The 13,389-nt window shown below is 34.2% G+C and overlaps 3 protein-coding genes across 3 annotated transcripts in view; 2 read left to right on the top strand and 1 right to left on the bottom strand.

Moving 5' to 3' along the window:
- LOC125845778 (protein WVD2-like 4) overlaps positions 1–13,389 on the top strand; it is an 81,379-nt gene that overhangs the window by 57,110 nt on the left and 10,880 nt on the right. The window lies entirely within an intron of this gene.
- LOC125845729 (putative pentatricopeptide repeat-containing protein At5g06400, mitochondrial) lies at positions 728–4,071 on the bottom strand. The gene has a single exon (XM_049525268.1). It carries the CDS (start codon positions 4,032–4,034, stop codon positions 756–758), a length of 3,279 nt encoding a protein of 1,092 aa, XP_049381225.1. The 5' UTR covers positions 4,035–4,071; the 3' UTR covers positions 728–755.
- On the top strand, positions 8,035–11,887 carry LOC125845767 (calcium-dependent protein kinase 26-like). Its single transcript, XM_049525302.1, has 7 exons — positions 8,035–8,899; positions 9,042–9,185; positions 9,290–9,442; positions 9,819–9,934; positions 10,040–10,207; positions 10,329–10,553; positions 11,360–11,887. The coding sequence occupies exons 1-7, from the start codon at positions 8,035–8,037 to the stop codon at positions 11,480–11,482; spliced, it is 1,794 nt and encodes a 597-aa protein (XP_049381259.1). The 3' UTR covers positions 11,483–11,887.

The following is a 13,389-nucleotide window of genomic DNA, read 5'->3' on the forward strand; positions in this document are numbered from 1 at the left end:
TTCAAAAACTATATAGAAAATACTATAAATTGCAATTTTTTTCAAATCAATATGATGAAAAAATACATCTTAAAATGTTAGTCAAAATTCATATCGTTTGAATCTCAAAAAGGAAACTATGACAACTAAAAAGGAACGAAGGGAGTAATTTTAAACTTTCTATTTTACGTTAAAGGGCATGATTATAGATAGTCACACAAATCTCTTTGGCATGTTTAAGACCACAAGTTTTAAAGTACATCTTTCTATCTTAAACTTTATGCTCAATGAAAGGAGTTTACATACAATGAAACAAAAGGAGTGATATTTTGTTGACATTATTATCTTAACGGTCTTAATCGTTGTTTTGGTTGGTGAACAAGTTATATTGAGATTATAATACAATTAATTAGGTACTAACGGGATTTTCTATACACTTCAATGTGAGACTTACTGGTGCAAATCCAGATTTAGTCAAGCCCCAAAAGGAGTGATATTTTGTTGACATTATTATCCTAACGGTCTTAATCACATTAAGGGGTTGTTTTGGTTGGTGAACAAGTTGTATTGAGATTATAATACAATTAATTAGGTAATAACGGGATTTGCTATACCCCTCAATGTGGGACTTGTTGGTGCAAATCTAGATTTAGTCAGACCCCAATGCAAGTATAGGTACGGGATACCGAGTGGAAAACCAAAAAAAAAAAAAATGAAAAAAAAGGCAACAACTAAATAAGATGGATCATCATACAATTATGAACAAAAAAATAATATCAAGTTAGAAACTTTCTCCTCCTTTTCACATCTAACTTCATATGTAATACAGTCTTTGCTAAATCTTGTTTACCTTCTCTATTGAGCCCATAGAAGACAGTTCTATAATTAACTGTACTAGGAACAATCCCAACATCCAACATTTCAGATATAAGTTGAAGAGCTTCTTCAGAATAACCAATCCTACATAGACAAGAGATGAACATGGAGTATGCCTTGAAATCAGGATATGGTCCATCCTTTTTCATCTGATGAAACACATCTTGAGCCTCGGAAACTTTTCCCACGTTCATGTACCCTCGTATTAACGCTGAGTAGGTAACTATAGTTGGTTGGCAGCCTGAATCTTTCATTTCTTTGAAAGTTTCAAGAGCCTTTCCGGCCTGTTTCACTTTGAAGAAGTAGCCAATCAAGGAAGTATATACATGGACTGTTGGATGAATGCCTGCCTGCTTCATGGATTCGATTCTTGCCAATGCTTCTTCTAACTGCCCTTTTTGTAGTAGTCCGTGGACTAAACTTCCATAGACGTACTGGCTCAAGACATGCTGCTCGTCATCAACTTCATTGATCAATGCTAAAGCCTCTTCCAGCCTCCATGCTCGACAAAGTGATCTTATGTACAATGAGTATGCTAAAGGGGTACTGAAACCGAGCTTTAGTAAAGATTCAGTACAGTTTCTGGCATCCCTTAATTTACCAAGTTCACACAAACAACCAAGATAATCTTCGATTAGTTCTTTATCAGGACTGTGTCCAACTTGAATCATCTCCTGGAATATTTTTACTGCTTCATCAATTCTCCTACCTTTTTTCTGACAAAGAGATGTAATCAAAGCTTTGTACGTACTTTCTGTCGGTTTGCAACCGCTGTCTTTCATTTCTTTAAAAGTACGAACAGCAATATCGGTGAGTCCTGTCCTCCCATACTGCATTATCATGATTGTCCAGGTATGAGCTGTTACTAAGCAACCGTTTCTCCTCATATTGGAGAAAAGATTTCTCATCTGAGTGAAGTCCTTGCCCTGTCCTGCTATTTTAATAGCCGTATTGTAGGATTCCGTTGTATGTCTGTAACTACTTAGCTTCTCAACCCAAGAGAAAAATTGCAATGCTAACCGACCTTGCAGCCTGAAATTACGCAAAACTTCCATGACAATTTCTGGGGTGAACTGTATGTTGCATTTCTCCAATTGTTCTTGTATTAAGTACCAATCCCTCGATGAAATCAAAATTTGGCAAACCTCATGTACATCACATTCAATAGAGGATTTTGAAGCTGCCTCAGGTATGTCATGAGCTGGGGACACTTCTAGGTTGTCTGAATTTAACTCCAAGTTTCGTTCTCGTTGACTGCTCACTTCAGGTGTTTCATTTTCTTGATTGTGAACTTCACAACCCCCCTGTAGCAGCTTGATCCTGTTGATGTTCTTCATATCTCCTTTTCTCTCCAGGTACGAAATAACATACTGGAAGATATCGTTTCCAATAAACATCTTAGAGGCCTTCATTTCATTCAGAACCTTGAAAATATCCGTTGTCCCTGACACCTTGGTAAGTTCCTTGACAAATATGAGGTACGATTTCCGAGTAAAGACAATTCCTTTATCCTTCATATTCTCGAACACTTCCCACATTTCAGAAATGCGGTTTTGGATGATATAACCTGCAACTACAGCAGTAGCTGCAACAGCATCCAATTTAACTCCCATCTCTGTCATCTCACTATAGAGGTTCAACGCTTCTTGAAACTCTTTAACCCTGAAAAGGTGCTGCATCAGATTGGTATAAGTCGAAACGTTGAGCAAACTTCCCGAATCTTTCATGCTCTGAAACAGATTAAGTGCCTTTGAAATTTCATTTCTCCTCAAGTATGCACTTATAAGGACTGCATAAACCTTCTCATCAGCACCGTTTCTTTTCTTCAAAATTTCAACAATCTCCAATGCATCATTGATCCTCTCAGCTTTGCACAGTCCTTTCACCAATGTCGTAAAAATTTCAGAGTCAAGGTTTATGTTTTTACTTTTCAGATCACGAATCAATTCCAAAGCTTCTGTAATCCTCCCCGCAATGCAGAAACTCTTAAGCATAAGGTTGTAGACGTGGTTTTCTGGAATACTACAAACCCTTATCATGTTGTCACCAACTTTGTGAACTGCAGCAATATTTCCGGAGTTAGCCAAGCATTTGAGTAACTGTCCAGACATAGCTTCATCCAACATCAAGCTTTTGTTGGTCATTTCGTTGAAGTACTCCAAAGCTATGTCCGCTTTTCCAGCGTTACAAAGTGAACTCAACATGATCGTATAAGCCCTTAAATCGGGCTCATAACCTAACTTCTTCAACTGTTCAAACATTGACAATGCTTTGCCAATCAACTTTCCATTCCCATAATGCGATAGCAAAATGCTCCACGTCTTAAGGTTTTTCTGACAAGAACTCCTCTCCATTTCTTCCACCAATTCATCAACCAAACGAAACTCTTTACAGTCCACAGCCATGTAAATCATCGTGTTATACGTCTCCGTAGTGTGACTAAACCCTTCTCTTGTTTTCAACCAATCGAAAAACCTCAAAGCTAAATGAGGAACTTTAAAACACCTCTTCAAAACCTTCTCAACGACCTCCTCGTTATACTCAAAACCTGCACTTTCCAACCATTCCTCCATGGCGATCACATCACATTCACTCCTCAAAATCCCCGTAATCTTGTGAACTATAGAACTAACATCCCTTTTCACCGAATCCTCAACCCGAGTATCTTTGTGTAAATTCATCATTTCCAGCTCTACACTCTGCTTCACATTTCCACCAACACATGATGAATCCTTCAGCTCTATCCTCAGCTCAGCATTTCCACGAACACGTTCCGTGCAAGACGATGAATCCTCCAGCTTGGCATTTTCACAAACAAGTTCTGTGCAAGATAATGAATCTTCCAACTCTGTACTCTGCTTGGCATTTTCACGAACACTTTCCGGGCAAGACCATGAATTCACGAATTGGGTGTCCTTTAAATTTGCGGATTCATATGGCATTACACTCTCTGTTCCTAAAATCTCTCTGATTTCATTGAAGAGTGAAGTAAAATTCTGGGGTTCTTTCTTGTTTTTCGAATTTGGGTTTTCAGTTTTCTTCAATTTGTGAAGCTTAGATGACTTGGTGGAGATTGAAGAAGAAGAACAAATCTTGAATCTTGAATTCAACATATTATTCCCAGAAATTTGAAGCTTTTGTTTGCATAGATTCTTCAAAATCATTCTACTTTGGAACATTGTTTGATAGTGGCGCCAAGGATGTTTTTGTATATATATAGGACCTTATTCGTATGCGTAAATGTGTTTTTTAACTTGATTTTACTATATGTATGTACTTCAACTTTGGCTTGGAGAAGTAGACGTTTAAATGTGTATACAGTTGAATAATAAATAGATAGAATCGTTCTATATGACAAAGATACACTCAAACTGATTTATATTATGTTGCGTATGACACATATTATGACACGTAAGATATGTGTGCCTACTATAGTTTGTTTTGATAGAATATATAATAACGTGTTCTTGTTAGATACTTACGACCCAAAATTTTAATAAGTTCATGTGCGTGTTTTCAAGTGTTCATTATGTAAATAAGTTGACTACTTAACAGACATTTAACAACATGCACAAAAGTTACCAATACGGATTGTGGTAGAGTGGTAAGTACCCCTTCATTCTTAATTAGAGGTTTTAGATTTGAGTCCCCTTGAATACGAAATCGCCTTTGTTAAGAAGCACTTTACAGTTTACCTCAATATGAGATTTTTCAACTCAGATTCAACTTTAGTCGAACTTTAATGTATATTCAATCCATTTTAATAGTAGACTATGAAATAACATATTGTGCTTCTATATACAGCATGCTTTGTAGTTTTCAAGGGTATGAAGTGATCAACCAAATTCATCTATTCTTAATAACATTTCGAGTTCAAGCTTTGAAAATAGAAGATTTAAAGCATTTGTCCCTTTGATGGTACTTATTAATAGTCTGTTTTTCTACTTTAATAATTTCATTCAAAAATGAGAAGAGGGGGGAAAAAAATTGAAAAAGAGAGTAAATATGGATTCAAATTGATTTGTTTTGAAAGGGAACAAAAAGAAAAGGAAACTAAAAGCTTGAGATATACAGTCGTCTTTAATAAAGAACGATTTATCTTGTAAAGTGAAATTTTGTTATAAATCAACTGCAGCCTAACATAAATTTTAACGTCACGAAATCAGCTATTGGACCAAAAAGGTTGATTTGAGATTCAGACCCAATTAGCAACTAGTTTAAAAGGAAGAGAAGTTAGAAAGAGAGGTTATGCTTATCGTTGTGTGAAAGTCTGGTTCTCCCCATCTCCCTTCCGAAGTGTCTATATTTTCTCTTCTCATCTCCCTTCCTCGGTCTATCAATCCATAGTCTTGCTTTCGATATTTCTATATGTTTGTTTGGGGCTTTTACAATTTTAATTGTCACGTTTACTTTTGGGAATTTTAATTGAAATTTAGTCCTATTAATATATTTGAAAAGTGGTTATTGTTGTATTGGATTTGAGCTTTTTTACAAATTCTTTAATGTGAATTAAGATTAATTGAGTCTCAAAACGATGTCAGCTTTTAGGCAAAAAAAAGGGAGATATAAAAGATATACAATGTACATACCTGATTTTGTATACTCAATTAAATGTATGTAACTAATAATTAATCGAATATGGTCAAACATAAATTACCTACTTTCCATTTTACTATAATATTTGGATTAGCTTGGCGTGAAGTAAATAAATAAACATTAAAATTTAATTGTTTCTTTTGGGACAATTTCTCTAATTCCCAATTGTTTTTTTTTTAACAATTCATCGTTGAAATGTTGGGGAAAAAAATATACAAATAAGTCATAGGTTTTTTTTCTTTTGTTGTTGAAAATGTCATAGTTGAGATTTATTCTGACTTAAAACAATTTTTAAACATCTTTTTTATTTTTTATTTATTATCACTATATTAAAATGTTTCTCTTGTCAATGAAATTCAATAGTTGAGATGTAACCTAAAAATTTCATTTTATATTAAATGTTTCTTTATGCCAAGAAAATTCAACAATTCAGATGTCAACAAAAGGAATTAAATCATTTTTTTAACTAGTTACACCCCGATTAATAATTACAATGTGAAAATTATAATTTTTTCACACTACGCAATAGCTTAACAAACCTCATAAAAAATCATAATAAATAATAACTCTATCGACGATAACTATAACTATTACGATTCGACGGATCGATTTCCCTCTTAGCCCTCCGACGGAGGCCGGCGGCCGGCGGTAACAATTTTGTTTTAAATAGTCAAACAAATCTATGGCATTAAATTAATTAATTGAATAAAAAATCCAAACAAAATTAAATTAATAGAATACAAAAACCAAACAAAATAATCCAAAATTCAATCTCTTAGTTGCTTACCACTTCTCATAAGACTTGTCATTCTATTTTTCTATTTTATTTATTTATATAGCAATAGAAGACTTTTAATAATTATCCTTTTATTTATTTGGATATTTTTTCTTAGACCCCTACAACTTTGTTGACATGTTCAAGCATACCCTCCAATTTTTTAGGATCAGTCTTTGAGTCGTTCAAATTTGTAAAAGACAACAAAATCAATTTATTACGTAAACAAAATATTCAAAGTTGTGACACACCATCGTCATTTTACTTAAGTATTCCTTAAATATTTTTCTTTTTTTACTTTAATTATAGGTTCGATTGAACATTTTGTCCATATTTACGCAAGTTATAAAGAAAATTGACTTGTATTAGATAACTAAAATTAAAAGTTGAGTGTAATAGAGATGTCAAATGTAACACACGAAATGTTAAGATTTTTGAACTTTATCTATATATTGTTCGATTAGTTTGATATTTCATTTCATGTTGATTTCAGAAGTTTGTCAGATCGAATCATAAACAAGACGTTTCATATGATCATTGAAACAAAACTACATAACTTTATAATAACTAAAACTAGAGGGAATAATATTATCAATTATTGAAAACTTTAGGGGTTTGAATTAAAAATTATTTCCATTCATCCAAACAGAAAAAACTGCCACTTTTTCTCTCCTTGTTATTATCTTTGTCCCTCGAAAATTTCTCCTACAATAATTATTTACAAAAATAAAAAACCAAGAAATTTATAAATCCAAAAACCCTTTTCATTTCCGCTCAAAAAATATTTTTTTTAATTTTTTTTTACTTAGTATTTATTTTCAAATTAAAAAAAGTCCCTTTTTTTTTTAACAAAGACTGAGTTTTGTTGAAGCTTTCTTCTTTATTACTCAAAAAAGGTTGGTGAATTTTATCATTGAATTCTTCAAAATACATTATATTATATTTTCTCTCAAAAGGGTTGTTCTCAAAAATCTCATCTTTTTGGCTCAATAAGCTCAGAATTTCATATGGTATGTTCTACATTATTCATTTTGTTTGATTTTTAATTTAGAGACACGTCCAAGATTTGAACTTTATGAGTTCGAGTGAGTCTGAGTCAAAGTTACTATGTTCGAATGAACTTGTAAAAAAAAAAAAGCCCTTTTGTTATTAAGGGTGGCTTGAAGATTTGAATTTTAAGGTAGGTGTAAAGTTGCGTACATATCATCCTCTCCAGACCCTACTCGTGGGATTTCACTGGATATGCTGTTGCTGTTGTTGTTAAGTTAAAGCTAGAATCTATTGAATTGTTCATGTTTTGTGGAGTAATTTATTTGGAATTTTTAAGTTTAAGTTAGAACTTTACTAGGTCAAGTTTTTTTTTCTTTTCTTGAAATGTGTGTTTGATGTTAACCTTTAATTGGTACCTACAAATTGCCAGAGTTGAAAATTTAGGTCAAGGATTTTTAGTTCTAAAGTATGTGAGCTATGTGGTGATGTTTGATGTTGACTATGTACTCCTTTTATCGAAAAAAAGTTATACTGTATATATCATGTTAAAATTGTATTTATATAAGTAGATATGAGTAAGGTCTTCTGCTAGATTACACTGGACATGTTGTTGTTATAAGTTGATGTTGAGCGTTTAGTTGTTTATATTTAAAATCCTGGCTCTGCCACTGATGTCGGACTATCATTTTCTTGATTGTTGAGTAGGTCATACTTTTGAACAAGGCATGGTTTACTTCTTCAAATACTATAAGGTCACCTCCTTTTGAGAGATGAGTTTGGTTTTTGATGTGTGAATAGCAATTAATTTGTAGCTATAGATGGGGAATAATTGTGTTCATGCAAAGATATCAAAGGATGGATTCTTTAGCTCGTCTTGGTGGTCGCGATCACCTGAAATGATCACGTATGAGAAAAAGGAAAGTAGTTTTCAAGAAGGTCTTGATGTTGTTCAGAGTAATCCGCCTGAATTGGCGAAGATAGAGAGTAGGAAATCGGATGTAAAAGGGACTGATCAGGTTATGATTATAGTGACAGATGAGAAGAAAGATGCATGGATGATGAAACAGGAAGAAATGATCACGATAACTGTTGATTTGAAACATGAAAAGACGGACAATGCAAAACCGAAGAAGCCTCATAATGTGAAGAGAATGGCTAGTGCAGGGCTCCAAGTTGATTCTGTTTTGAAAACCAGAACAGGTCATCTAAAGGAGCATTATAATCTAGGGGAAAAACTCGGGCATGGACAATTTGGTACGACGTTTCTTTGTATAGAAAAGGGAACGGGGAAGAAGTATGCTTGTAAGTCTATTGCGAAAAGGAAGTTGTTGACAGACGAAGATGTGGATGATGTACGGAGAGAAATTCAGATCATGCATCACTTATCGGGGCATCCAAATGTCATTTCAATCAAAGGGGCTTATGAGGATACTGTTGCAGTTCATGTTGTGATGGAGTTATGTACTGGTGGTGAGCTCTTTGATCGGATTATTAAACGAGGGCATTACTCAGAGAGACAGGCTGCTGAGCTTGCAAGAACAATACTCGGGGTGGTAGAAGCTTGTCACTCTCTCGGAGTGATGCATCGTGACCTTAAGCCTGAAAATTTTCTCTTTGTCAATGAGGAAGAGGATTCACCTCTTAAGACTATAGATTTCGGGCTTTCAATGTTCTTCAAGCCAGGTATCTGATCATTTCCCTTCATATTCTTTGCTTTTATTGATACATAAATTGAGATGGAGGGAGTAATAGATTCCGTCCATCAAAAATGAACTTTTCAATAAGTTGAAGATGATTAATTTGAGTTATGACATATGAACAACAGGACAAATATTCGATGACGTTGTTGGAAGTCCTTATTATGTTGCTCCAGAAGTTCTTCGTAAGCGTTATGGTCCTGAGGCTGATATCTGGAGTGCAGGTGTTATAATTTACATTCTTCTAAGCGGCGTTCCTCCATTCTGGGGTGGTAAGTTGATCTTTTAACGTCTCGTGAGATGCCACATTTTTCGTAGTTTTGCCATTATGTTCTGTAAAAAGTACAGAAATGAACTACTTATTATATTTGGACAGAAAGTGAAGAGGAAATATTTGATGAGGTTTTACATGGTGATATTGACTTCGAGTTAGATCCTTGGCCTAAAATCTCTCAAGGTGCGAAAGACTTGGTCAGAAGAATGCTCATCCGAGACCCCAAAAAGCGACTAACAGCACATGAAGTTTTATGTGAGTCATCATATATCTGTAACTAATATTGTTTCGTGAGTCGGGAGAACATAACATTTAGAGTTTTCATTCTTTTTGTTTGGTAATCGTGAGCCCCTTATAGTATTACGCGTCTTTCAGTATATAGTTAACAATACTAAAGACATAAGTTTCTGATTGAAGAATGATAAACAACTCTCTGTGTTGAGTAGTTTGTTATTCCAGTTGGTTACATTATACGAGTTTACTCGTCTGAAAGCATCTGAAAGTGAAACAATAAACTGTAAAGAGTTAAAATGCAATAGTGTTGGCACCCTGGTGCACAAAGCATCCCGTGTTAGCAGGGTCCGTGAACTGTTTTAAAGTTTCTTTTTTGTTGTTATATTTACTTTTGTAGGTCATCCGTGGGTGCAAATTGATGGCGTGGCCCCAGATAAGCCTCTCGATTCTGCAATATTTACGCGCTTAACGCAGTTTTCTGCTATGAACAAGTTGAAGAAAATGGCTATCAGGGTAAATATACATAATTCTTTTTTATGTATCTATACAGTGTAATTTTCCAACGATACATGTGGTTCAGCTACTGCTTGTACACTAACATGTAGTTTTACTATTCAGGTTATTGCAGAGAGACTTTCCGAAGAGGAAATCGCTGGCTTGAAAGAGATGTTTAAAATGATTGACACAGATAACAGTGGCCAAATTACGTTCGATGAACTAAAGATAGGATTAAAGAAATTCGGAACTAATCTTAACGAATCCGAGATACGTGATTTGATGAAAGCTGTAAGTAATAGACATGTTATAACATGCATTTCCTTCCTGATTTTTTCTTCAAAAGTTACGCCACGCTTGTTATGGGCAGTTTAGATTCAGCTAATATCTAAGAAACTATGCAACATTATAGGCGGACATTGATAATAGTGGAACAATCGACTATGGGGAATTCGTTGCTGCAATGTTACACGCCAACAAAATCGAGAAGGAAGATTATCTGTTTGCAGCTTTCTCATATTTCGACAAAGATGGAAGTGGATATATTACAGCTGATGAACTTCAAAAGGCATGTGAGGAATTCGGTATTGAAGACGTTCACTTGGAAGAAATAATACAAGAAGCTGATCAAGACAATGTAAGTCCTCTGGCATTTCTTTACTCCAAATATGCTTAACAACACATGAAACTTTGATATCAATCGATGAGATTGCATAAAACCAGTAGTATGGTTTTGACTTGGCACAGATCTTGTGTTTTTATACTAAAGATACATAGAATGTATCAAAATGTCCTTTAATCTGGTGGTCTTAAACATGCTACTTGGAACGTTGACATGAAACTCAGAAAAGGAAGACATTCTTTCTGAAACGGACTAAAAAGGAAAGTAAGACAAACAAATTAAAACAGAAGGAATAGTAAACGATTTCTTTGAGAACCTCGTAGCTTGATAGACCAAGGAAATGTATTCTTCGAAAAGTGCTTATAGAGAGTAGTCTTCAATGATGACAAAGTATGATAATTCTGTTTTGAAGACATATAATGTGACAAGATACCAGCAACATAGGGCCGTCTCATCAGTTGTAGAGTTTGGTGGCCCGGAGAAAAGGTGTCACTATACATATATACATTCATGTACAGATACATTTAGACATATTAGGCCACTAGTGTTGAAATGTCAGCTGATGAAAACGAACATTAGTCCGTGTTCAACGTTCATCAAACATGTGCATTTGTTCAACAACACAAGTTATAGATTAATATTTTGGAGTGTTCATGCATCACACAACATTAAGATTGCAAGTTTCTTATCATTCATGTGTCTTCCATAACTTAGCTAGTGTTTCGGGGTTGTTCTCTATATATAACAATCCAGTACGTTTAAATTCTAAATCCGCCTCTGACTGAGTGTACATTGATACTTATGCCCTTTTAATCTTTCAGGATGGACGGATAGATTATAACGAGTTTGTGGCCATGATGCACAAAGGAAATGCAGATTTGGGTAAGAAACGCCTGCCAAATAATTTCAGCATCGGATATAGGGAGCCGATGGTGGCTTGCTGACAACGGAGGATATAGGGTGTAACGTAGGTTTGATCAAGATCCTATACATGCGTTAAGAAACTCATTGAATATGTACAAAAGTTAAATTCAGAACCCGATTACTAGCACTTGAGGTCTTTGTTGTCCTAGAATCCTGAACTCATAAAGGTCAAATCCTGAATCCGCCTTTGTTTGTCGATACATGTTTTCAAGATGTATAGAAGTGTAGTAGGTTTAAACATAACATATGATGCTGGCTCATAGCAAATGCCAGCTCTTTTTTCATATAGTCTTGAGTTATGGCTTATTTGTTTTGCCAGTTCAATGTTTAGTCCTAAAGATATATACAACTAATAAAAAAGATAGGTTGTACTCTTTAGTATTATATTTCAAGGAAGTAATGGTAATGGTTGTCATCAATTCTCCTTTATCCTTTTTTTTTTATAAATTTGTTGTTGTATAGATTATCAATCAGAGCCTCGAAGCAATGGTAAAATTGTCTTCATGTGATTTATAGGTCATAGATTTGAATTGTGTAATCAGTCATTCACGCTTGTGTCATGGTAGGTTTATTACATCCTTTTGGTGGGGGGGGGGGGGGNGTATGCCCTTCTTCAGACCCTGTGTGAATACTAGATGCTTTGTGCATTTGGTTTCCCAAGAGGATGTACTCTTTTGTATTATTTTTCAAGGAAGTAAAGATTACTAAGGGAGTTTTGAAGCAACGGTAAATTAATATCCTCGTAACCTATAGGTCATACGTTCGAGCTAACACTTGTGTCAAAGTAGTTTACACATATTACACCCTTTTGGGATACAAGTACAACCCCTTCCTCGGGCCTACCTGAACATGAGATGCTTTATGCATCGGGCTATCCTTGTTGTACTGATTATGAAGGGGAACCTTCGAGCAACGATACAATTGTATCCATATGACCTACAAGTCAATGCTGGACTCGAAACATTGGAATCATCAGGTAGACTGTCTATTTTAAACCATTTTTAGGATACAATCATTTCCCCGATCATGCAACAACATAAAATGTTTCATGCACCGGACTATCCATTACTAATTATCTTCAACAGTCTAGTTTACGCCCTTTATTCCCCATATTTGTGGAGCCCCTTTTATGTCAATTATAACTAGATAATTTGCTTCTAATTAAACTAAGTTATTTAACCACTTATTGGACTCACCTGATTAATTATTAATAAATCAAGAATAGTATGTTAATCATTATTATACTTAAATTGATATGACCAAATTATTGAAATTATCACTAATATTTCAATGTATTATAATTTATAACAAGTTAGTATCATGTTGGAGAAAATTAGAGAATAAAAATTATTGCAAACTAATCAACTTTGATAATGCAAATCCTAGTGGGGTGTACAAATCCTGCTTTAATTGCACTTTCAAACCTATTTATCTCTTAGTTGGCCCACAATCTGTCTAATCAAAGTAATTAACTTAAAGAAATTGTACTAATAAAGTTGGGTCCATCCTTAATTAATTGATTAAGGAGAAAAGGGAAGTCATTATCTTTTGAAAAGGTTAAATTTATTTTCTACTATTAACAAAATTTATAGTAATTGCAGTAACAACCTTCATTATATTATTGTTGACTGGTAAAAGTTTATTTGAACTCGTTATTTAAATCAAATCAGTAAATATAAGACAAGTGTCTTGTACATACACATATATATAATTTAATCATTGTTAAGGGATTTGTATTCTTACTTTAAATTTCAACTGATGAAGTTAAATTACTTGATTTGATATAAATATTGAGTGCGAGTAAGTATTTATCATAATAATAAATAGATAACTTAATAGATTAGCGGTCCCTTAAACTTGCTAGTAGATTAAACTAGAACGCTCAAAGCTATCAATTATTTCAATTGAACACGTGATAAAAGTATTT

This window comes from Solanum stenotomum, chromosome 1 (genome assembly GCF_019186545.1).
Source record: "Solanum stenotomum isolate F172 chromosome 1, ASM1918654v1, whole genome shotgun sequence".
NCBI classification, from domain to species: Eukaryota; Viridiplantae; Streptophyta; class Magnoliopsida; order Solanales; family Solanaceae; genus Solanum; species Solanum stenotomum.